Source organism: Rhinolophus sinicus, linkage group LG02 (genome assembly GCF_036562045.2).
Source record: "Rhinolophus sinicus isolate RSC01 linkage group LG02, ASM3656204v1, whole genome shotgun sequence".
In the NCBI taxonomy this organism is placed as follows: Eukaryota; Metazoa; Chordata; class Mammalia; order Chiroptera; family Rhinolophidae; genus Rhinolophus; species Rhinolophus sinicus.
The window spans coordinates 183,686,884-183,714,449 of NC_133752.1; the positions used below are offsets into that span (position 1 = coordinate 183,686,884).

The window sequence follows — 27,566 nt, forward strand, 5'->3', positions numbered from 1 at the left end:
AATAATACACATTTTAGAACATAAGTACAACTTTTTTTTTCTTTTTCACAATGTTTGTAAGTGAAGCAATCCTGAGGAAAACTTAATTTCAACAAAAGAAAAACCATCTTAGACATATTTATAAACAAACAAGGAAAAACTAAAACTAACTGGAGCACACACACACACACACACACACACACACACACACTTCATGTTATTTATCAGGAATTAGAAGTGATGACCAATAATTAATTCCCCATTAAACACTTCCTCCTGCCTTAGTCTAATTTAAACACAGTTTACTAAGAACAAAGTTTACTAAGGAAAAAGAATATCACTACACCACTTAAAGTAATTGAATACACTAAAGTTTAATAACAAAGGAGAAATTGGAAAATGGTTGCATAGCCTATATGTAAGATTGAAAGAAAGACAAGGTTACAATTCTCAATGCTTACTCAGAATAAAATTTATACTACTCTTGAAACTAAGAGGTAAAGACCTCCCTCTCACCTCACAGCCACCATATTAATTTACACACACAACCATTTTCTCTCTTTGAGGGTAACACTACCTGCCTCTCTTTGGCATCTGTATTGACACGACCACCGTGAGTTATCTTTCTTTTCCCAAGGCAGCTGCCCCAACAGATAGTTCTATTGGGTAATTTCAACAGACAACTTATATTTGGATAAGCCCTTATTCTGGAAAATGCATATCCTAGATACCCAAATACCCAAACCTTTCCAATCTCCATCCCTAAACATAGCCCATTCAATTCCTAAGTCAATTTTTCTAAGTATAAGACAATTTTCAAAAACACTGGTCCAATCTGTCATTTCAGGATCTATCCCTTACTTTTGGGATACATCCTGAAATGACAAATTCTTTGGCCTATCCTCATACTTTTAACGTTGTCTGTTCCATCACAAAGACTATTAAAGGCAACCATGTCAAAATTTTCTGTCCTTTGCTTTTTTAAGTTCAAAATCTGCTTATGAAGGGGTAAAGGAAAATATTTCTATTATTTCTATATTTTACTGTATTAAATAACTGACATGGAAACTGCTGTGCTATGTAATTTTTCATCTGTACTTTAAAGCATATAACAATTTATACCAAACATCTACATGATTACAAAACTTTACTAAAAAATTTTTAATTACCTGCAACATTTTCTCTCAAAGATAATTTTCTTGATTCCATTAGATACTTACAAGACATCTTATAAATAGAAAACTTAGTAAACTAAGTAAAAAATATTTACTGGTATTAGAAATAATCTTCTAAGTCCTCAAAAATAAGAACTATACATCTCTGAAATAAATTAATAATACCTACAAATCCCTGAACTGTGTGGCAGGCACTTGTTAGGTATTTTCAGTCACCTTTTCTTAATACTCACTAACTCCGTGAGACATTAATTTCTATAGCTCTATTTTATAAGAAGAAATGCAGCTTCAGAGAGGGCATTAACACAGCAATGCAGAGTTTGTAGGCATTTATTTAACTCTATACGTTATTGACACGCAGAACCCTAAGTTTACGCTCTTCTGATTATATTATGATGTGTCATTAAAAATATGATATGGCTGCCTTACATAATCCTGATTTCAATAAGCTTTGAGATGGTGAATCAAGTTCTATTGCCACTAGGTGTCATCTCCAAAACATTTAAATTTTTTGATAAGAATAGTAAAAATTCATAAAAGGCAAAGGCTGTAAAAAGTACTAAATGATGTCATTTTTCAAGGTAAGCTTTATCCTATATACCAGATGTTCTAAGAATGCTGAGGTGTCCAGTCAAAAGGAATTTGCATACAGTAAACAGGGTTGAACAACATAATCAGCCACATTTTTAAGAAACTGAAAGTCATTTTTATGTTAAATTTAATGGTTTTATAAGACCTGAAGAAGTTGTAAGACCCCCTACGCATAACAGATTGCTAAAAAAATACATACATCCACATAAATACATTCAACCACTTCTAGAGTAATGCTGAAAGCAGAGACATTTTCTCTTTTGTAAATGTTTGTGTCCCTGAGAATTAGGAAACTAACCTATACATAAAGTATAGAAGATAGTATATACTTTGGAAAAATCCTGTAACAAAAATCAAAAGCATTATGTTTCCCTAGTCATCTCTTTTTCTGGAGCTGTTGTGTCAATTACAGCCTTAAGAGATGATTTAAACACACACACACACACACACACACACACACATGCACACGCACACACCAGAGTAGGAAAATAATTTTTCAAACCATCAACATTTTATTTAACAAAAACAACAACTGAGATGTTTCTAGAGCTTACAGTATATTTGGTATAAAAATAAGGAATTCTCCAAAATATGTACTAAAAATACAAAGTTTATGGATCTAAGGTATCCAGAAAATTTATTTTACATTTCAGTCACCCAAAATAACAGCTTGTGGTCTCCTCCAATTGCACATAGTGGGAGAGTTCTATGCCAGGAAAGGCCAGATCCAACGGCTACAGAACCTGTGAGGATGGGCTATAAAATATGTGAAGAATTAAAGAAGCTCAATAAATCATCAAAGTTGATAAACAAAACTACCCTTCAAAAATAAGAAATGCGTTGATACAGTGTCTATTTATAGCAGAAACAGAATTAAAAATGTGCTTCCTCATAGGTGAAATATGCATTATTTGTTTGTAGCTGGCTAGAATGAAGGATACAAATAATCTATGAATAAATGGTGTAGTCCAGACTCAAATATTTTTGCAGTCTAAACCAACCAAGCAAGCAAAATCATTATATTTAAATGAAGGAGGAAATATAATACAAGAAATAAAATGCCTTTTACATGAATATTGACAAAAGTCTATTACCACCGGTGATTTAAACATCAAAAAAAAAAAAAAAGCCTTCTCTTTCTAACTCATGCAAATAACAGACATTTATAAATATCTTTAGTTACACATTACAAATTTGGGGGCTATGAGTAGAAAAGAAGAAAACGTAAATTTGAAAATATATATGCCACAAAATATTTCCAAATTACCTGAGGGTGTCCTAAATGATGAATTTGAAATTGGCTTGCCATTTTGCCAGGATAACCAGTAGTAGCAAACAAGTATTCATTAACTGTGGACCACCTGAGAAAAGAAAAGGTAAAAATAAGAACAGTATCTTATTGATAACTACGCTTCTCTGAACCAGGTTATTCCTTTTTGCACAAAAACAATAATTTTAAACCCTAAATTTGATAGTCTGGCTTTACAATTAGACTGGGAATTCTGGGAAGTTAATTATATTTTCTTATTCTGTGAATATTCATTACATGCTTATTGTGTGCCACTTTGTTAAGTTCCAAAGTTACACAAGGTTAGCAGTTCCTTTCTTACAACCAAAGGCTGACAGCGTGGAAGGAGACACAAACAAGGCATCAGACAGATACAAAATATTTCACAGTATAACACATTAAAAAAACACATCTATAGAAGGCAGTGTAGAGGTCCTCAAAAAATTATGAATAGAATTACCGTATGACCTAGCAATCCCTCTCCTGGGTACCTACCCAAAAAATCTGAAAACATTTATACATAAAGACATGTGTCCTCCAATGTTCATTGCAGCTTTGTTCACAGTGGCCAAGACATGGAAACAACCAAAATGTCCTTCGATAGATGAATGGATAAAGAAGTTGTGGTATATATACACAATGGAATACTATTCGGCGGTAAGATGATATAGGAACATTTGTGACAACATGGATGGATGTTGACAGTATAATGCTAAGCGAAATAAGTCACACAGAAAAAGCAGAGAACCATATGGTTTCACTGATATGTGGTATATAAACCAAAAACAACAAAAGAACAAGACAAACAAATGAGAAACAAAAACTCATAGACACAGACAATAGTTTAGTGGTTACTAGAGGGTAAGGGGGGTGGGGAGGTGGGAGATAAGGGTAAGGGGGATCAAATATATGGTGATGGAAGGAGAACTGACTCTGGGGGGTGAACACACAATGGGATTTATAGATGATGTAATACAGAATTGTGCACCTGAAATCTATGTAATTTTACTAACAATTGTCACCCCAATAAATTAAAAAAAAGAACACATCTAATGTTCTTATTGACATTTGTTATATGTTAGTGATAAAACTCATGTTTAAACTCCTTGGGGTAATGCAAACACCCAGAATATTTAGATACTTAAATACCGAGGGTACCAAAAAAATGTACATATTTTAAGAGATGTTATCTATGTATATTACATTTCAAAGTTGGATTGAATGACTAGCAATGTGTAGTATGATGTTTGTTCAAAAGATGGTGTTAATCAATGAAAGCTAGTAGCGTCATTCATTGTATTACAATTTTAATACTGTTTTTTCCTTTCTTAAGATGTGTATACATTTTTTTGGTACCTTGGGTATTTAAGTTTCAAGACAACCTAGACATTGGAATACAACGAATCAGTGAATCAACAAGTTTTAATGGAGCTCCAGTGACAGGCCCAGCACTAGTATAAGTGCAGTAGAGGAGATACAAGAAAAAGAAAAAAGAAAGCATTCCTTGACCAAAAAAAAAAAAGTGTGGCTGATATTATTAGTTGTTTGTCCAACAGTCATTCTGCCCTTCTCCATGCTAACTGAACCCCAACTGCATTCTAGCACAGTGTCCAACTCCACGGGATGAGACACAACTGGTTTAAGACAATGACAGCAATCCCCAGTGAACAGGGAGTGCTGCTTCCTCTCCTCTTCCTTTGGTCAATGTGGTACGAGGCTATGATGCCTGGAACTCTGGTAGTCGTCTTGTGGCCGTGAAGCAACAAGTCCAAAGCCTTGCCATTGAGGATGCCGCAGGGAAAGGTTTCAACTCTTGACAGCGCTGATAAGCTACGAAACCAATCCTGAGACTGCCTCCTCCAGACTTCTTGCTAACTACCACAGCTCACTGATTTTAAAATGTGTATTTGCTCACATCTCTGAAATCAGAATGCATTTTATAATCCATGGCATTCTTATATTTAGTTGAGTACAAGGTGTGATCAACAAATACGGTCAATGTTTTAATAAAAATAATTATTACAGTAAAAGTTACATTGCCATTAACCCTCCTCTCTTCGAACACACTTATCCCATCGTTCTTGCAACTTTCTGAAGCAGTTCTGGAAGTCCTCTTTCTTGAGTGTCTTTAGTTGTGCTGTTGTGGCTGCCTCGATGTCCTGAATCCTTTCAAAACATTTACGTTTCATGGTCATTTAGACTTTGGGGAAGAGCCAGAAGTCGCACGGTGCCAGATCTGGTGAATAAGGTGAATGAGGACACACCGTAATGTTTTTAATTGACAGAAATTGCCGTACCAGAAGCGATGTGTGATACAGAGATTTTCCTTTGTGATCACAAAATACAGTGAATGCTGCTGTCAACTGCCATCCAACGGAAAGGCAGGGATCTTCAATATGGGAAGCAGCACATCGAACCTTAGTAACTGTGTGACAAGTTTCAACTTGTTCGGTGCGGTCAGTCAGGTGTGAGCTATGTTTGAGAGAAGGTGTGTTTTACAGTTTGCTATAAATCATCCTCCATCACGACAATGCTCCGTGTCACACATCCCTTCTGGTACGGCAATTTCTGTCAAATAAAAACATTATGGTGTGTCCTTATCCACCTTAGTCACTGGATCTGGCACCGTGTGACTTCTGGCTCTTCCCCAAAGTCAACATGATTCAGGACCTTGAGGCAGCCATGACAGCGCAACTAAAGACACTCACGAAAGAGGACTTCCAGAACTGCTTCAGAAAGTGGCAAGAACAATGGGATAAGAGTGTTTGAAGCAAAGGGGAGTATATTGAAGGGGATTAATGGCAATGTGTCTTTTACTGTAATAATTTTTTAAATTTAAATAGTCATAGTATTTTTTTATCACACCTCATATATTTTTTTCTTAGGAGTACATAAAATAGTGTTTTCTTCAAGTTCTACAATTTTATTGGGGATATTTTAGATTTGATATAACATAGCCTGTAATAAATGTCCTACTGGTTTTAGTCTCTTAGTAAGTTTTCCTGTTACTTGAAGCTGGAAGCACCCTAAAGACTACATTATACAATAGACTATAATGCAAAAATGAATTATAAAGAATAAGGTAGACATGTATGTTAATTTTAGCAAAGAAAGAACAAGGTGGAGAAATATAATAGCTAGCATGTTCTCATTTAAAGTACAAAAATGAAGTTTATATATATATATAAATATGGGTCCACCTACATTTCATATTTTTATCAGCACTGAAAATAAGGAGGTATATGCTCCAAATTATTGGGGTGGTATTGGAGTGGCAACATGTTTTGTGTTTTAAAAACTTTTCTAAAAAGAATACTGAAAAACAAATCATTCCCTTGCCTAAACCAAAAGACAAAAGCAAAAACTTATTTAGGAAAGGAAAAATAGTCATTTATAAAACGATCAGAAAAAAACAGCCACAAACAACCTCCCCACCCCCCCCGGAATCTCCCCACAAAAGAGGACTGGGAAAGTACTCCAGAGGGTGGTATAAACATGAATAAAAGAACCAAACTCAGAAAATCAAATGACAACTGCAACTAAATAGTATATTACCTGAATAAGCAGGCTCGATCTATGTGGACAGGTCTCTTTTCTCGAGGGTAACTAAAAGATAATATTTTCAATTTTATGAATTATGTGCTGGTCTCAAGTAGAAGAACTTAAGTTAAGGTTTCAAAGGTATTTTCTTTTTAAAGGACACAAGGTCCAACATATTTCAACTGTGACAAAATTCCAAATGAGCACTGGATTAAAATAGATGAAATATGATATAGACATAACGTGAATTAGAACCATTACAGAATACCATCAGTCAACAGGGACAGTGTTTTTCTTCTTCTTCTCCTTTTTTTTTTTTAACATAAGTAAACATTGCTCAGATCAAAGATTTCCTCCCTGTACACTGTTCTTTCTGGGTTACAATAAAAATAAACCTGAAAAGCACGTGCCTGTTTCTGTTATGTAAAAACCCATAGCGGCTGGCCCTTCCACAAGAGGGACTTGTTTTTGCTCTCCAGTGAGGAACAGGTATTCAAGAATGGCTCAACGGATCATTCATCAGTAGTGACTATTTTTTTGGTAAGCAGTAGATAAACATACTGAGGTAGTACCTGGAATAAGTAATATCCCAAATTATCCAATCATTCCCTGCAACAGCTCCGACTTTCAAGGTGTTTTTGAAGCACCAGTGTGCTGACATTAATGGCATCTGTTCCGATTCAAGAGATAAAATAGCCTGATTGGCTGTAAGATCATAAAATCGGATTGTTCCATTCTTTTCTGCAACCATCAGCTGTAAGACAGAAAAATAAAGAAAATTTAACTATCTAATTCACTAGCCAAATCTGCGAAGTAGGCAGATTCAATTTATATAGTAACATGCAAACATTTGTCTATATTATAAATGGAAGATCAAATAGAAAGGAAGAAAAGACTATGTAAAAATCTCTATCAAATATAAACAAAAACCTTACAGAAAACTGGCAAAAGAGTCAAGAAAATTGGGTACAATTTTAAATGTTGTATAGTCACCAGAAATAAATGAGCCTAAGGATTTATTCTGGGAAGTTACCTTTAAGTTATGTTGCCTAGAAAGGATAGCTAAGTGTGTATTTCGCAAAAGGGATACGTTTATATGTTACACATCCTTACACAAGATAAGTGTGTTTCCAGAAGGGAAGGCAGCATGGCATAGTTCAAGGGCACAGACAGGACTGGGGAGTAAGGCTGTCCTCTTCACTTAAAAGCTGAATGACTTGCCAAATTACAAGGCTTTGATTGGCAGTTTTCTCATTTCTAAAATGGATGTGTGAGGAGAAGAACAGCTATAGCACTGCCATGATGACTAAATGAGTAATGCATGTACCGCACCCAGTATGATGCTTGACATAGGAGCCCCTCACTAGTAATTACTATTACTTTAACATCCCCTTTAAATACTGCTGATTTAAGATGTTCAATAAATTAGTATCTTTCCTCCCTCCCTAACCAAGAAATACTTTATCAAATGCACAAAATAATTATAAGATAAATTCCAATTTTACAAAACATTAAAATGTGAAAAAATTTGTTTTTCAGACTCAAAGAAGTATGGCACTAGCATACACATTTGTGGGATCTAAGATACAGAGACAGCTGTGAACATTTAAGTGCATAAGTAATTGTTTACTGTGCAAAAGGGTTTGAAAAACTGTATTTTCTGTAAAGTTCTTACTTTTAAAGAATATTCTTTTAATTCTGATTAAGTTAAAGTGAAAACATTCCTGAAAGTGTGAAGTAGGAGTGGCAGCCTGGGAAGAATGTGAAACTAGAGTCACAATACTGGGTTTTACTACTTAGTCTGTTGAGTGACCTGATATTTTCTTTTTTCTTTTCTGTAAAATGAGGAATCATTATATCAGACTCAGAAAGTTCCTGTGTGGCTAAAATGTGAGATTTTATATAAAAGTACTGTCCCAGACACATAAAACATCATAAAAGTATTCTGATATTTCTAATACGCTCGATCAAGTCTTAGAACTTCATCAGTTATTCTATTATTCATCTAAGGGAACTTTACTGAGCATCTACTATATGTGTGAACACACACACACACAATCTCATTATTTACGGTCATTAGGTTCTATAAAGGTGCTGAATTAGTGAATACTGAACCATTGATCCTAGAGGAAATGAAGGGTTGGGTTTCTGAGTCACATTTTTGTCAACTGACCAAGACATAACCATGTTTTATGTGTTTCTGTTTAAAGACACCTTATATTATATAGTTGACCCTTGAACGACACAAGTGTGAACTGCTTGAGTCTACTTACATGTGGCCTTTTTTCAATAAGTATACAGTTGGCCCAGGGTTCACATCCATGATTCCACCAACTACAGATCAAACAGTATTTTCAATCCGAGGCTGGTACTCTGGATGCGGAGGGCTGACTGTATGCATTGTTCCATTTTATATAAGGCACTTGAGCATCTGAGGATTTTGGTACCTGTGGAGGGTCCTGGAACCAATCCTCTGTGAATATAGAGGGATGATTGGAGCTAACATTTTGGGGAGTCCTAAGTCTTATGATTTTCAACTGTGCGTATGTGGGGTGTTTGGTGCCTCCAACTCCCATTATGTTCAAGGATCAACTGTATATTGATGTATTAGCACAGAACTTATGGCCAACAGCACTGTGACTTATGTCTGAACAAAGCTTAGGTAACACATGTGTTTTCTCCACTTTAGCACTATGCTTGGGGCCATTTTACACAGTGAAGTCAACAAAAAAAATCACCAAAATGTGGCACTAACCAGACCACGCATAGGACACCTGTTTACAGTAAGGGAACTAAAAGGAGAAGGCAGAGCGCAGCCTAGTTTGGCCTTAGGTGGGAATGTGCACTTTTGCTTACTCACATTTTTTGTTGTTCTGCACGTGTCTGTGACTGAAAGTGACACAGTACTGAATTGGGGGTTACAAATAAATTTTATCGAGCAGGCGAATTTGAAAATATGAAATCCATGAATAATAAAGATCAACTGTATACACACACACATATGCAAAATAGTATGCTAATTTCAACAGAACACAAATGCAAAAGACATAATCCTTGATCTCAAGAAACCTTCCATCTAGAGAAGAGAATTATGAAAAAGCACTGGCCATAATTGAAGGCCACATACCCTGGAATGTAAAAGAAGGAGGGATTATTTAGAATATGGGTACTCTTTGGAATTATGAGATTCTTAATAGAAAAGGGGGAATTTAAAACCATTCTTTAAGAATAGACAGCAGGTTTAAATACTACCACTACTAACAATAACATGAAGTCAATGATGAATACACAACAAAAACAAGAGCAACACTGAGCTTTACATGCCCCGCCATATTTAATCCTCATAATCACTGTAGGAGGAACTTATCATTAATCTTGTTTTTCAGAAGAAGAGATTGCTCAGAATGATTAAAGGAACTTTGGAGGTCTCACTGCTAGCTTGTGGCACAGCCTGGATTTGAACTCAGGTCTTGAACCCAGGTCTGTCTAACTACAGAGCACATGTGTTCCATACTACAAGGCTAGACTGTGAAGACTGCTGAGTGGTCTGATGCGCTATATACGCGTAGTTGAGGGTGGGAAAGGACTGGAAATGGAGGAGACCAAAGACTTACCAGGACCTAGTAAAACTAATTGAGATTTTGAACATGATTGAAAATCCTAGGGATTCCAAGTATAACTTATGGACCATAGAAGGGCCAACACTATCTGGGCCCAGGTCCTAAAGTAGGAGGGCGATACAGGATCGCAGGTTAAAGTATGCAACCTGTTTAGCCAGCCAGCCTGGGTGGGTCCCAGTTCTGCCCTCAGGAGCAAATGATCTGGAGCAAGTGACATCTCTGTGCCTCGGGTCCTCATTAATAAGTAAAGGGCTAGTAACAGTAGCTACTTCATAGGACTTTTGGGAGGATGGTATGAGTTAATACGTGTAAAGCACTTAGAACTTAACAGCACAGAGTAAGCACTCAAAAAACATTAACTATTATTATAAGTTGAAGTCAGATTGAAAACTAAGCTCTAGAAAAAAAAAAGTTTATTATTTATTATTTCTAAAAACTGTGCTCAACTGTGACAATAGATTTTTTGTTGTTAAAAGAGCAGAGTAAAAAAGTTCAGTTTGGGAACTGCTGGATCTAAAAATGTTACAGGGGAATTTTTCCTTTAGGACTTCTCAGAACCATAATAATACACACTACATTAAGTAGTGCAGAAGCAGATTGAGGTCAAATCTGTGACTGTGTGACCTTGGGCACACAAACTTCTGGTGCTTCAGTTTTCTTAGCTACCAAATGGTGAGAAAAATGCTACCAACCTCAGAGTGTTCTGTGAGAATTCCACGAGAGAACATGTGTACAGTACTGAGCACAGTTCCTGGCACCGAGAAAGCATTCAACAACTGCTGATTATTACACCTCATTTCATTCAGCGGCTCTGTAACCTCTCTTTTCTTTGGGTCAGAGACTGAAATGTCCTCAATCCCAATTCTCTGATCCCATGACATCCTAAACTCTTTGTTTAGTTGCTACCACTTTCTAAAATTGTAGTTCCAACTGTGGTTTATTGGATTTAAGAGCTCAATTTCTGACTTTTGTATCCTTTACTATTAAATGCTAGCATTTGCTTTGTGCTTTCTAGATTACATGACTCTTTTGCGTAGTTTATATCTCATATAATTGTCATAAGAAGTCTATGAGATAGGCAATCATGGCCCTACCTCTTGCTGTCTTCTCTGGCTACCTCATTGTCATCAAGACCAAGAACAGCAGAACAAAAATGCTGGGCCTGATCTGATACGGCAGACCACCGAGAACCGCCAAATTGTGTCAGTAATAGTAATAACTCTACTACGACAAGCAGCTGAAATTAATTCAGTGCTTATTATGTGTCAGGTTCTCGTTTAAGGATTTCATCCGTGTTCAGTCATTTCATCTTCATGAGCTTCCATTTTACAGGATGAGGAAGTGAAAGTAGTGACTGAGAGCTTTTGTAACTTGCCAGAGATCACACAGTTAGTCAGTGGTGAACTGGGATATGTCTCCAGGCAGTTAGTTAACTCAAGAGTCCATACTATTACCCACTTCTCTGTGTCGTCTCTCTGTACGTTAGGTTTTTGAGTTTATTTTTTTATTTTTTTAAAGATTCCATTGGGGAAGGGGAACAGGACTTTATTGGGGAACAGTGGGTACTTCCCGGACTTCTTCCAAGTCAAGTTGTTGTCCCTTCAATCTTAGCTGTGGAGGGCACAGCCCAGCTCCAGTTACAGTCGCCGTTGTCAATTGCAGGGGCACAGCCCACCAGCCCCTGCAGGAGTCAAGGAATGGAACCGGCAACCTTGTGGTTGAGAGCCCACCGGCCCATGTGGGAACCGAACCAGCAGCCCCCGGAGTCAGGAGCACGGAGCTCCAACCGCCTGAGCCACCGGGCCGGCCCCTAGGTTTTTGAGTTTAGAAGTGACATGCTGAAACTGGTATTTTAAGGTTAGTCTATCTAACGTAGGCAAGAAGAATCAGAGTAGAGAGCCAAAGACTTTTGAAACAAGTTAAGGCTTAGAAAGAGCTACTTGTGAGAACAGAAATGTGCAGAATGTACTTTATGACACAGAGGAATGTATTCTAGTGACAGCGAAGGAAAAATTAAAAGATTTTAAAAAGTCTGTGTTGTAGGGATGTAAGATATCAAAGGTAACTTTATGATTCTGAGTTTATACGATTTAGAACAGGGACTTCCAAACATTCTGAAGTTATGGAAATAAAAAAATAATAAAAAAATAACAGAGATGGGATGGAGTGGAATTTTAATGACACATAAAAGAAAAACAGAAATTATCTTAAAGCATATAGAAGAAATGGATCTGAAATAACCACCAATTAAGTATTAAGATAAATGTTTTGGGATAGAGTTTGTAATAAACATTCTCATTTCTTCTCTAGGTCACAGTTTTTAAAAAGCAGCCTATTGTATTTATACATGGCGATATGAATATTTTGGTAGTAGTAACACATCAAAAATATTTAGTAGGATCCCTGATTATGTTTCAAGAAGACTCACTGCTACAGGGGAGAAATCTAGGTATAAAATAAAATTTACGACCTGGATTCAGAAATTATACTTATACATGGAAACAACCCCCATATATATAAAATGAAAAATTAGAAAATGTCACTCACGCACATATACAGAGTATAACTCTACTGATGAAAGATCCAATAGGCCTGAAACAAGTTTTCAGGGAATTCCAGGGCTCAGAGAACTTATACAGTCTGGGGCATCTCAGCTCACGATTACCTCCTCTCCTCTATGAAGGCTGTAAACAGATCTGTCTGATTAATCTTTCTTTATGTCATCAATCTACTCACTAGATGTTTGATTCTAACACTTAAAATGTGTTGTTGTCTTTGCATGTTTTTCTTTCTTATGAGTCAGTATATAATAAGAACATGGTCTTTATTTCTTCTTTTATCCTCTATTACAACAAAGGGTACAGTGCAGTTGAGAACTACCCCTTGCGACAATTCACAAATACATGGTGAAAGATGAGTTGACAGTGGAGAGAGGATACATGGAAAGACGCTCAAGAGGACAGAATAATGCAGCTTCAAAGATCAAGTGACCAGGGTTTCAAGACAGAAGTGAACAACAGAGCAAAAAGCTGCCTTGAGATTAAGAATGGATTTGTTAAAAATAGTACTGATGGGGCCTGCCCGGTGGCTCAGGCGGTTAGAGCTCCATGCTCCTAACTCCGAAGGCTGATGGTTTGATTCCCACATGGGCCAGTGGGCTCTCAACCACATGGTTGGCGGTTCAACTCGAGTCCCCGCAAGGGATGGTGGGCTCCGCCCCCTGCAACTAAGATTGAACACGGCACCTTGAGCTGAGCTGCCGCTGAGCTGCCGCTGAGCTACCGCTGAGCTCCCAGATGGCTCAGTTGGTTGAAATGCATCCTCAACCACAAGGTTGCCGGTTCGACTCCCGCAAGGGATGGTGGGCTGTGCCCCTTACAACTAGAAAACGGCAACTGGACCTGGAGCTAAGCTGTGCCCCCCACAACAAGATTGAAAGGACAACAACTTGAGGCTGAATGTGATTGAAAGGACAACAACTTGACTTGGAAAAAAGGCCTGGAAGTACACACTGTTCCCCAATAAAGTCCTGTTCCCCTTAAAAAAAATAACACTGATGACTTCTGAGAGAATAGTGGAGACTGAATGAGATCATAGAGTTAGACCAAGGAATGGGGAAAAAGGAATTGAAGAGTTCAAACATTTGGAAATAGAATGTGTGAGAAAGGCAGATTAAAATGAAAAGGGGAGACAGAAGGATGGTTAAGAGCAAGAACTATGGAGTAGGCTGCTTAGGTTCAAATGCCAATCTTCCAGTTAGCAGCTGTGTGACTTGGGCAAGTTATTTAACTTGTCTAAGCTTTGGTTTTTCCTCACCTGTAAAATGAGGATCATCACAGCACCTATCTCATAAAGTTGTCATGAGGATGAAATGAGCTAACATACATGAAATGCTGACAATGGGCCAAGCATATGTAAGTAAGTAGTATGTGTTTGCTGTGATCAAGCAAGCTTACCTTTTTGTGCAAATATGAGGACAGAAAAGAGTCATTGGAGAAGCAGGAAGACATTAGAGGGCTATGAACACAGGATGCCTAAGGAACTGGCACCAGCTCTAAACAACTGAAAGATTAACCTTATTTAAGAAGACAAATGTGGTAACTTTTTAGATTCTAGGGAAAGATAAAATGAGTGATGCCCAGGAGAAGATACTGGAAAGTGAGAGAACTCTTGTTGAACGGTTCCCATCTTCACAGTGAAATAAGAGTTAAGGCCAATTGACATTTTTAGAACTTTAGAAAGCTCTATTTTGAATAGGAGTTGAACACCACTGCAGCAAGGTAGAATGTGCCTTATGCCACCGATGCTTTCTGTTCATACAGGACGGCTCACAAGCATGGATTTCACTTTTTTTTGAAAAAACAAATTCTGCTGCTAGGTAGCCTGGGCATCAGTTTTTACATTGTAATTTAGCAAAGAGCAGAGAAAGTGTACTCTGAATAAATGCCATTTATGGGTGGTGGTTATTAAATTAAAAATTATATAGAACTTTTAAGGTACAGATCTCTAGGCTAATCTAAATACATTTGTGACAATTAGAGTGTCTGAGGTAGGAAAAGTCATTGATTTTCCCCCCTTTATGTATACATGCATTACACATGTATGTCTTTTCAGCTTGATAAAAGAAAGCTAAGTTATAAATAACAACCTTAGAAGTTTCCTCCGGATGCCAGCACACACTCATTCCAGGGGAATTAAGAACAAACTGAGCTGTCTGGATTCCTTCCAAGCTCCAAATCCTAAGAAAAGAATAGGAGTATAATTTTAAATATTTTTGACACGTTACTACTAAAAAAAGAAAATTTCCATGAATCTATTCAAAGATAATAACTACAGATTATAAGGTAGACATGTGTACTTAATAAAGTATACATTTTAAAGAAAATTGTAACACAATTATAATTATTTTAGAAGATGTGAAAGTAGTATGAAGAATTTAACTTTTACCATAATCTTGGAAAAACAGTCAAATACATTTTCTCTGTAGTTAATTTAACAGAGCAACATAGTAACCAAATTAAATTATTCATATACTCATTTTGTGGGCAAAATCTTAACCTAATCAGGTTGCAATCCCACATTATTTCAATTAACAATTTCTACCAGGGGTGCCACACACACACCCCCACCCCCACCTACCAGTGCTTACATTTTCAAAATAACATTAAAGAAGCTAGTATGAGGTGATACAAATTTAGGGAGATAGTAATTTCCCATAGTTGCTTATTTCTTCTGCCTTTCGGTTTCCATGCCAGGGGCTATTCCTTATCTTACATCTTTTTGATTTGGCTTACTTCCCCAATTCTCTTTCTCAAAGGTGGCCTTGATTGATAGCTATCAGATTAAAGGTGGGTTGAAGGAAAAGACACTTGGTTCCGCCCACTCTCCTTCTCCTCAATACCTACAAATCCACAGTAACAAGAACCAAGCTAATCACTGACATGGCCTTCTATCTCAGTTTCTTTCCCACCCTGGTGGACATCAAGACTCAGAAATCTCGGTAATTGCACCTGTTGTGAGAAGTGCTATCCACCAATCAAAACGGTAGTTTTCCAGCTCGTTCTTTACACGTAGGCACTGTTACATCTCACCAATACACTGTGGCACAGTGTTAGCATGGCAGGGGACAGAAGTTGGTGGGTGGTTGGCAGAGTGCCTACACAATTCTGGTCCTTAAGCATTGAACTCATTCATTAGAATGCCTTGGACTTTTTCTTCTGGGTTTTATAGTTCATACCTCTTAGGGAACATAACATATTTCAACAAACTTAAAGAATATATTTTTAAAGTCTAGGGAAAAATTTACTTCAAAGAAAGTAGATGTGTTTACTGAACATACTACTATCCTGTACCAAACCCCATTATTCCAAACATTTTTTCTTCCTTAGGGAAATTATAGGGTCTCCAATATTGAAATATCGTAACATTATACACCAACATCAATGTTTTCCAAATGATTATATACTTGATTAGATAATTTAGAACCACACACTTTCTTCTTATCAAATCAACTTTTCATCCATATTTACTATACAAGGGAGAAAATTACAATTTAATTGAAGAGGGGAATTGCATCTACCAAGGGTTTATGTAGTTATTTCACTCCACACAATGAATAAGATCATTAACTATGGCAACTGAGTATTTCTTTCCTCTATTGCCTTTTGCAGAATAAAGGGTTTGGCTAATATTTTTTATCACAATTGAAATAGTGGGAATTTGTCTTGCAAATTCAGTGAGTTCCATGAGAAAATGGCTTAAAGGCTCCATTGTTTTGATCTTATTCTAATATGTATTTGATTTTTATTTGCTATTATATGAATTGAATAAATAGATACCAGACAGAATATTTTTCCCTTTCAAATGAAGGAAACCAGAGGCAGAAAATATGAATATTCTATCAGAAAAAGGTCAATTAAGTGTATTTCTGTCCAATGAACCAATTTTTTTCTAATCTTGAAACAGTATTTTATCCTGAACAGAACTTGATACTTTTTAAATAAAAACTGACTTGAAAATGAGGAGGATGATCCAGATTACTTTGTAGGAGTAGGATAAAATGATTTATGGTTTATAATTATATGCTTATTAAATAATTTTTAGTGGTTACATAATCCAAGTACTAAGTATGCAAAATACAACAAATTGGGCTGAAAAATAGTTACCATAACTAAATTAGCTACAGATGGTATACTTTAAGTTCTTAAATCTTATTTCCCTTTTTGATAAAATTCCATAATCAAGCTCTTCTTGAATCCTTTTTGTGGAGCTCAACACATTTTTCTGCGTCTTTACTACATGTCTTCTCTAGTTAATATTAATTCAGCAGATAAAGTCACATTTTTTTGATATATCTTTCACATAATAAAAATACACAAATCTTAAGCATACAGCTCAAAGAAAACATGGTCAAGGAGAACAGCACCTAAATTAAGAAATATTTCCAGAACTCCAAAAGCTGTCTTGTGCTTCCTTCCAGTCATATTTCCTTGCCCTCTGACAAAAAGGTGCCCATCATCCTGACTTTTAAAACCTTAGCTTACTTTTGCATGTTTGAAGACAAGAAAAATGGAATCAGATGGTATATACTCGTACTTTCTTGGTCTGGCATTGTTTCACTCATCATTAGAGTTTGTGAAACTTCCCAACATTGCTGCATGTTGTGGAACTTTGTTCATTCTCATTGTTGTATACAGTATTCCATTAATTAAGTAAACTGCAATGTATTTGTCCATTCTACTGCTGACAGACATTTAAGATGTTTCCAAATTTTGGTCATTATCAATAATGCTGCTATAAACCTTGCACGTATCTTTTAGTGAATACAGACACCCACACACCCACTCACCCCTACACACACACACACACCCTTGCTGGGTACATATCCAGGCGTGGAACTGCTGGGTCATAGCTTACAAATATGTTTAACTTTAGCAGGTATTGTCAAATAGTTTTCCAACTTTGCTGTACCTCATTTTTCTTTTGTGTCTCATATTTCTTTTTCATTACCAACTGAAAAAGACTAACCTTTGTCTAACACATTTTCTGACAAAAGCAATCTTAAAACAATCATTTGTCTAAAGGGCAAAAGATACAACTTTTCAGTTGGTCTTACTTGTAAGGTAGATTTCTCAAATCATCCTTTTTTCTTGCATTTGATGTTATTTTCATGTATTGATGTATGGATAAATGTGCATCAGTTTTAAAACGTAGTGAACTCAATGTAGATAGTAAAAGCTCTCTTAATTGACCTCCTTCTGACAGACTTCCTTTTTCTCTCTGTAGAACTGATAAGAACAAGGCCATTTTCTAATATTTTTACATAAGCATTTGTTGTAGGCTCACCAAGAGGGAATATGGGTTCTTTACTAGCAGACCACTGTTTGTGATAGAAACCCATGTTTATTAATGTACATACTTAAATAATATTATATGAGCTGACAGAATCTGAAGGTGAGAGAGTTGTTTTTGTGAAACTAAGTTGATGACAAATAACTAAAGGCAAGTTTCTAAATTAAAAAAAAACCTCTTAAATTAGGCACATGTGACAATTACAGAAGATTAAGTTATAAAAATCATAAAAATCTAGTTATATTTTAATTAAAACTGCTTAGCAAGAGTAATTTTCTTTGTAGACATTGTATTATGGGTGTGGCTCATGAAAAAAAAGAGGTCCAACGTTAATCAACAGAGTCATAAGGAAAAATACCTGGCCTAATGTCAAAAACTGGGCAAATGGCCAGTTGATAGATTTTCATATATGATGTATATGAAAACAAGGTTGTAGGCATTCCTTTAACACGTTGCGTATGGATCACGAGAATCTTCATGAGGGATTTAAACCCCGCCGTACGCAACGTGTTTAAAATGATTTTCTGAGTTTACTGACTTTTTGCTTATCTGAGCAACTACAGGTTTACACCATGTTAGCTAAGAAGAATTTCTATTGTAATGGGAAAAAAATTCATAAATTTGGAAATTCATATTTTAATATTTTCAAATTTATTAGTACATTTGTTTATAATAAATAAAATTACCTAAAAGTTAATTATAACCACAGAAACGTACTTTTCAGATAAGTGTACATCAGAGAAAGAGAAAAGCTGTAAGGGTTCATACACAGCCTTCTTAATACACATAATCAAACATATAGCAAGATAACAGACCATTTATAAAAGTATAAAAATATAACATTATCAAGTTAAACTAACTTGACCAAAAATCAGGAGCTATATGAAATATACATGTATACCTATTTAAATGTTTACAAGGGAAATTTCAAAGAAAAAGCTTTTAAAGTAATCTGCTGACATATTATGAAGCCAGTAATACAGACTGAATCAAAAGGCATTGGAGTATAGATAGCATCACTCTTTAAGTAAAATAGACAGTTTTGACCCAATTCGATTACAATTGTAACAAACATTTTCAACTCCACCCAACTCTGTGGTCCTATTTAGAACACCTAGATGTAGCTGTAAAACGTATGGATGAAAAGCTATCCAGATCTAAGGTTATGAATTACACTTTACTTTTACTAGTTTACTGTTAAAATTATTTGGTAGTTTACTGCTAAATCATTTCAGCCTGAGTGCTTTTTAGCACAGCATTAAGTATTCCTACCATATATTATTTAAATGTAGTTGTCCCATTTAATTAATAAAAAGATTCCATAAATTGGGTGTTGAAATACTGACGATATCCTAGATATTCTCAAGGGCCTTTTAAATTGACAATTCGTAGACAGAGATAGGAGATGTTCTCTCTGAGAATTCAAAATGAAATCTCCTAGGTAATACTCTGTTCTTTTTATTTGCTTAGACTCCACTTTTAATTGGCACGCATTGTCTGTTAGGGAGTTCATTGTAGAAGGAAATTTCTGCTACCAAATACTTTTGACAACATGGACAAAGAAGAAATGGATGACATTAAAAGACACATCTGTGTTCATTTGGCCTTCTGTAACTGGTAAGGCACAAAACACAAACCACAATCTGAAAGACATGCCTGGGTCACATGAATTACTGTATTAGTTAAATATGAAAACATGAACAAAAGTAATACTGAGATGTAGTTATAAGGATGAGAAGGCACTTTATTTACAATATTACTGGGTGGAGGAAAGGGACCTCCAACATTGTTATTTATTTATTTTTTCACATCTGTGATTTGCAAATATCTTCTCTAAGTATGCAGTTTATCTTTTAACTCTCTGAAGAGACTCTTAAAAAGAGCAGAAATTCTTAATTTTGATGAAGTTCAATTTAGCTGTTTTTTTTTTTTAAATTTATAGATTGTGCTTTGGGTATTATATCTAAAACCTTTGATTAAGCCAAGGTGAAAAATTATCTCCTATATTTTCTTCTAATTTATAATTTTAGATTTTTGTCTATGACCTCCACCATTTTTAGACAAGAAACATATTTTTCACTGAATTTGTGATAGCAAAATGAAGATTCCCCCCCCTCACATTTCCAAATAATCAATCACTAAATTACTCATCATGCTATGGATGATTCAAAACAGGGATAGACATGGTATATTTCCTCAGTAAGTGAACAATTAGGAAGCAAAGGGAAACAAATTACAAAATAATTTAATGCTAAAATATCTGGTTTTAAATGCAAAAGGAGTTTAGAGGTGTAGAGCCATATAAGTGAAAGCACAAATCTAGGGATTAGATGGACAAATCTTGACAGTAGGTATGGTAGATTAGAATGGTGAATAAAGAAACTGTTGCCCTGTGGTTTAGACTATGGACAACTTTGGTAGCTAGGCAAAAAGCCTCAACAGTGGAGGCCAGCAAAATGGCATAATAGTATAAAATAAGAATTTTGTGAAGAGTACTTTCAGTATGTGTCAGTGTTTCAAATATATTTAGAAAAAAGATTAGACTAATTCTGCTTTCTTTTTTTATTTTTATTTTTAAATTAAATTTATTGGGGTGACAATGGTTAGTAAAATCACATGGGTTTCAAGTGTACAATTCTAAAATACATTATCTATATATCACATAATTCTGCTTTTTTTTAATACTTGAGACTACAAAGCAAATAATATTAATGTACTAATAGTATTAATGATAAAAGAAATGGATTACAAGAAATTTTACTGATTTGAGATTAAGAAGACTTATAAGTGTGAAAAATGACAGATAACTGCATATTTATTATTTTACCCTTTAATAATTAAAAATGAGTAAAAAATACAGTCAATAATCAAAGACTGTGTGTTTTGGAGAGGGAAGGAAGTGGCCTGTTTCAAACATAACACTAATAAACCAACTATGCCATACTAAAAATAATCTACTACTATACACATCTTCACAAAGCCTTGGAGAGGTTAAAAAACATCTTATGAGCTTACATGTTGTTGCTTCATTTTGTTTTCTTGAAATTATAAATATTTTCAGTAGAAGCTACAAGTGTCTCATTACAGAGGTGAGAAAACTACCTGGGGCCACCCCAGAGGAGAATTAAAATACGAGCATTATTTAACTTACATAGATAAATAGATTTTTGAAGGATAGGAATTGTGAGAAATTTTGTCAAATTTAAAAATAAACCTCAAAATTAAACTCTCAACTACAAACAACACACCATATGGTAGTTTTCAAACAGATCATATATGATTTCGTCTTCAAAGAATTCAGAGTAAAAGGATTTTTCTTAGATATATATACACGAGTAATACTACCCAGGAAATATCAGCACTTCATTACTTCCAAGAAATATTTTGATATAACTTAAAATCTGACTATATGCTGTAAATGAGGGAAAGTACTCCTATTAGTCACATAAGTGGACTTTCAAAATAAACCTGAAAATGTTTATGGAGATAATTCTCATTCATACAATTCACTTGTTGCAACCACACGAGGGCCACATAAAGCAGGCTTACGGCACTGCAATCACTGATATGGTAATACACTTTATGAAGTACTGGTTTTGTATTTCATCCACAAGGGCACATGCGAGAACAAAGAATTGACTACTACAGAGTGGGGTTACCAGTACAAGATCATATAAAATTTCAGAAAATTCTTTCATCACTATATAACTTTTACTCAATTATAATCTTTCATTAACGTATTATTTCATTGCATTCAATTAAAAAGAGTTTGCAAATGTGATCAACAGGTTTTAGTATAATTTTTGGATAGTTCTTATAAAGACACATTCTTGTGTTCCGTTTGCTGGAGGTAAACTATTACCAAACTCAACACAAACTGCTTACTTTTAATTATTCTTAAAATAAAGCTCTTGTTACATCTATGCAATAACTGATCTTGATTCAAAATGTTACTAAAAATTAGAGAGAATTTTAGAAGAAAAGCTGAGAACTTTTTTCTGGCATTATTTAACCATGACATTATAAGGAATAATATAAATTCTCCTGATCTCACTTTGTACCTAGAATTATTTATGCAGTTTATTTGCTTCTCAATGGGGATTAACCTCCCATGGAATGCTTCATTGGCCTACCTTCAGAAGGCCCTCCCCTTCTTTCCGTTTCCCACAAGGAGTGTTTTTAAATAGGTCACATATTTTGTGATCCCAATTGGGGTGATGGTGGGGGAGGAACAATCATCTTATCTATAGCTCTTGAAGACTCTCAAATATACACGAACAGAGGCACTCAGCTAGCATGGGGTACAGAGAAAACATTTGATAAACACTCTTTTTCCTCTCATAAAATTTTTCAAGAAACGATACTATTGGTTTAGTGAATATCTTAAGTTATTTAGTATTCCCTTATCCCGTGATTTGGTTATATTCCTAAAAAAAAAAAAAAAAAAAAAGAGAGACCTTACTCTTTTTTTTAAATACCCCACTCCTTCTCCTATTCTTTAAGAAAATGATGACAGCCACAACATGACAACTACTAATATGCCATATTTTACAGTCAAAGTGAATGGCACATTACATGCCTCTATTATCTTCTTAAACTAAGAATTCTTTGGTTTCTAGAAGCCAATTTTCCTTCACCATAAATTTTATCTAATATTTTAAAAGATATTTGCAGGGGAGGAGTAGGAGGACAGGGGCTTACTTCGGACATCCTTTGTAGTTACAGTGAGTACTGAGTCTTCTATTTCATTTGTATTTCCCAAAGTACTAAATGTTGGCTATACTAAACGTGTTTAATAAATACTTGTTGATCTGACTTGTTCTTACAGAACGGTACTGTTTTTAATATACAAGAACATCTGTTATTTGGCACTGACTGGGAATGAGATGTTCTGTATTAGTGAGTTTTTAAAATAATAAGCTTAACCCATTAAATACTTAAACACCATTTTTACCTTGTTTTGGAGGTAGGGGATAATAAATCTTTCGAAATGAGTATGCACTTATTTACTTCTCAAATATTACAATAATTTTAACCTTTTATTGATTCTGGGTCATAATTATGAATACTAGTATTTCCATTTTCCTGTGCATATGTATGTAGATATGTGTACATGTATGTATGTTTATGTGTGTATTTGCATATGGTATAATAGATATGATGACAGGCCATAAAGGACATGGTATAGAACATGAGGCTGAAGGGTTTGCAATCCCATGATTTACTTGGGAATTTCTTTCTTAAACACATCTCCTGTCAGATGCTTTGTTTGGTAATGGCATCTTTTTTCTAAAGATGTGGTGACAAATAGTTTTATTCATTCCTTCACCCATTCCCTCACTGAGGACCTGCCGCAAGAGCACTCTTCTAGGCGCTGGGATGATGCTAAGGCAGTAAAGCATGGCTGACTCCGCAAAATACCTCTGTAGTGAAAGAGCCAGGGCAGTTTACTCTAGAATAATTCTCCTCGTCCTTGAGAAAAGTGTGTTTCTTTTTCCTCTTCTTCCACATCCGAAAACTGAGTTAAAGAAGTATGAAGAAGGAACATGACGTCTTCATTTCAAGAACTGGTACTACTGTTTTAGCAAAGGTACTTTCAAAAATTATAAATTCTTCACAAGCAGAAGGTAACACTTCTGTAAATATGCCTCTAAGTACAATTCTATCAATTTTATTAAGCACTACACAATGCCTGCTTTTGATTAAAACACAGGTAATATGAACAGCTGCTTTTTCAATAATGTAAAAAGATGAAAACTTCTTAAAGAACCGTAAGTTAGAAACAGAATAGTGTAAAGCTTCAGAACCACATTGCCTGGGATCCTCATCTGTAAAACGGGAATAATAAGAGGATGTACCACAAGGGTTTTGAGGATTGAATTAATTCATATAAATCACTTAGAATAGTGCCTGGTCACATATTATTATCTAAATCAATGATTCTCAAGACGTGGTGGTTCTAACACCTTGGGGGCATTTTTTGATTGTCCTAATAATTGGGGTCCTACAGGCATTTGGTGAATGAGAAACAGGGATGGTAGACATTCTACATGACTTTCGAACGTCAGAGTGAAATTTAGAAATACTTCAAAAAGTGGCCACATTTCAAGATAGGAGATGCTTTTTTTGCAATCTTTGTTAGTTCTCCACCCATGGGGTAACAGTGAATTACTTTAATACCATCCATATGAAAAACTGGCTGATTTGCAAGATCATCCTCCCTTATTTTTTCAACTTGACATCCTACACTTTGTGTTACTATTTCTATTTTGATTAACATTATTTCCTTCTTTCACTTACCACATTTAGTTTTTTTTCTGTTACTACACACAGGAGTTTTATCTTAGGATAAAAACTAGTTGTGCTCAGGGCTATGACACTGCAGGACTCCAGATGGCACTATTTACATTGTATACTATGCAAACCAAATCCCTGGAATTGTGTGGCTTGGCAGCCTTGTCTCTGCTTAACATTTTCCTGTTATCTTATTTTTCTGATATTCAAATGTATTTATTGTAAAAAGGGACAAAGACTACCTCACTATGTCTTCTTATATAGTCACATCTGAGTATATGTACACTGTACTGTCTTGTTTTTTTATAGAAATGTATAATACAATTAAGGTACTATAATAATTTTTGTAATTATGTATTTTGATAGGTGATATTTTCTATGAGTTTCATTTCAGATTGTATAGTAGGCATTATAAAATGTTAAAAAAAAAGGGGGTATTGAGATTGGGAAAGAACCACTGACTTAAATGAGAATTCAATTTTCTTATAAATTTGCAGATTATAGAATACTAAAACTAGATGGAATCTTTTATAAAATTTAATCTGTCTTCTTCTCTAAGTACATTTAATATTATGAGTCGCACCTTGGTTCATAGTTTGAATAGCTGTGTTACAGAATGTAGAGAAGTAAGAAAGATCTAAAATATTCTTAGAGACAAACACCATCTCAGGATAAAGTTGAAGATTGTCCCTAAAGAGTGAGTGATTTAAAGCTAAAGAGTGAGTGATTAAGAGTGAGTGCAGGTGAGCCAGATGCCGGATACTCTTGGTCCTCTACTTAACAGCTGTGTCCTCACCACAAGTTACTTAGCCTCTCTATGCCCTGTATCCTCATCTTGTACAATGAGGATAAAACCAGTACTTATCGCAGAGTTGCAAAAATTAAGTACATTTACATAGTGGTGAGCATACAGTAAAGCACTCAATATTTAATCATATTTACTTATTAATATTGCAACTCATATATAGAAAATAAATACCTTTGTCAGTCTTAGAGAAGCCTGAAATGGTTCTGAAACTATTATTTACAGGTTTAAAAATAAATCAGTGATTACCAAGTACCTAGCACAGTGCCTGGCATGTGGCAGACACTTGATATTTGCTGACTGAACGAGCTAATTTATACATTAATTTACTGCCTATACATTTATTTGTTTTCTATAACAAGAGATAAACAAGTGACAACTTTTTAATGGATAGATGACATACTAGTGCAAATGAGAACGATCTTCATTCTGTCGGATTCAGAATTTGGCAATTTTCAATAAAATACATAAACTTTATGAACCCGTTCAGGGGATAGATTATATTGAAATGGTGTCCCTAAGGCCACAAATGTCCTACTTGATTATAATACTGTCTGTCTCTTAGAAATGCCTAAGTCAAACATCATAAAATATGCATAGATCAAAATACTCAATTTATCAGATAAATATTTTTTTTAATTGGCACTGATTCAGAGAAACAACTTTTGGAGTCATTGATTCTCTCCATTGTTTTCTATTTTGTTTATCTCTGTTCTAATCTTTATTTTTTCCTTCTTTCTGCTAGCTTTGGGTTTTCTTTGTTCTTTTCTAGCTCATTAAGGTATAAAATCAGGTTACTGATTTGAGTTCTTTCTTCTCTTCTAATACAGGTGTTTGTAGCTATAACATTTCCTCTGAGCACTGCTTTTATGGCATCCCATATTTTGCATATTGTGCTTTCATTTTCACTCATTTCAAAGTATTTTCTAATTTCCCTTATGATTTCTTCTTTGACTCACTGGCTGCTTAAGAGTGTGATGTTTACTTTTCATGTATTTGTAGATTTTCCAGGTTTCCTCAGTTACTGATCTCTACTTCATTCTATTATGGTCAAAGAAGATGCTTTCTACAATTTCAATCTTTCAAAATTTATTCAGATTATTTTGAGGCCTAACATGGTTTTATCTGGAGAATGTCCTGTGTGCACTTGAGAAGAATGTGTATTCTGCTGATGTTGGGAGTATTTGCAGTGTTTCATACATCTATTGAGCTAGTTGGTTTATAATGTTGTTCAGATCCTCTACTTCCTTACTCACCTTCAGTCTAGTTATTCTCTTTTTTAAGTATGGAGTTACCTGAATATAAAACTACTCTCAGGATGACACAGGCTTTGACTAGGATTGGACGAGGATTTCACCAATGTACCTTCCCCATGCAGACTGAGATTATAGGAAGCACTACTTTAGTACAGTAATAGGAATGGTTCCTGGGATGTAAATGGCTATCTCCTGTGCTCAAATTACACAGTTGCTATTTGGCTGGTGTCTTTATTTGTAACTTGGCAATTCTATACTGTGAGATAATAAAGATAGTTGAAACATTTTTCTATTGCAGTCTGTCTTCTCAGAATTCCTTCTTTCCTTTGTTCCTGTGAGACTGTATGATACTTACTACTCTTCCTTACTTGAAACTTCTTGGTTGACTTGAATCTTCTGTTTCGTTTAAACATCTTATCTATATTGCTTACCTTTTGGCCCAAGAGGTTTGACTTTAATAACCAGTCAGAGCTGTCCTTTACTTCTGGTTGGCAAACTAAGCTGATGAATTCTAAATTTAGCTCCCCAGCTATTGCTACATTGATGTTATCAACTCCAAAATCTCACTGGCTTACAAAAATAAGCATAAATGTCTTGCTCACGGGCCTGTGGGAAGCTCTATGTCACACTGCCAGATGGGGCCATATCTCCTCCATGTGTTTCTCATTCTGGGACCGGTAGCTATCTAGCACATGCTCACCTTATAGCAGACAGGACACAGTAGGTCAAGACAAACCAAGTAAAACATTCCAAGCTTCTGCTTGTGTCAGACCTGCTAACATTACACCGGCCTAAACAACTCACACGGGTCAACCCAAGGGAGTGGGGAAAACTCTCTTCCTTCTGTGTGTGTGGGGGGGGGGGGGGGGAAGGGAGAACAAGTATTTGCTGAACAACACTATCAACCACAGTCTAACAAAATAAGACAATTAGGGGCAACATAGTGAGTTTTTCAAAAAGTTAAATTTATTTAACTTAAAGGACTTACTTTGAAGTTAAGCCTTTTGTCCTTTTTAGAGTACTAATGTTCTTTCTTTTATAGTTACTGTAATAACAGAAGGCAGTAGAACTTTTAAAATTCTTATTACTTAACAAAATAAAAGGTTGGCAACTCTCTGTTGGTCCCCCAAATTTCAGGACAATTTTACTAGTCTACAAAAATCCCAA

General features: G+C 35.3%; 1 protein-coding gene across 1 annotated transcript in view; it reads right to left on the reverse strand.

Annotated features, from left to right (window-relative positions):
- Positions 1 to 2,234: 2,234 nt before the first annotated feature.
- NUP37 (nucleoporin 37) overlaps positions 2,235 to 27,566 on the reverse strand; it is a 40,604-nt gene continuing 15,272 nt past the window's right edge. The window contains exons 6-10 of the mRNA XM_019732073.2: positions 14,842 to 14,932; positions 7,146 to 7,327; positions 6,589 to 6,639; positions 3,013 to 3,106; positions 2,235 to 2,501 (exon numbers count right to left, since the gene is read on the reverse strand). Of these exons, the coding sequence (XP_019587632.1) occupies positions 2,388 to 2,501; positions 3,013 to 3,106; positions 6,589 to 6,639; positions 7,146 to 7,327; positions 14,842 to 14,932 (532 nt within the window). The 3' untranslated portion in view covers positions 2,235 to 2,387. The remainder of the gene's footprint in view (positions 2,502 to 3,012; positions 3,107 to 6,588; positions 6,640 to 7,145; positions 7,328 to 14,841; positions 14,933 to 27,566) is intronic.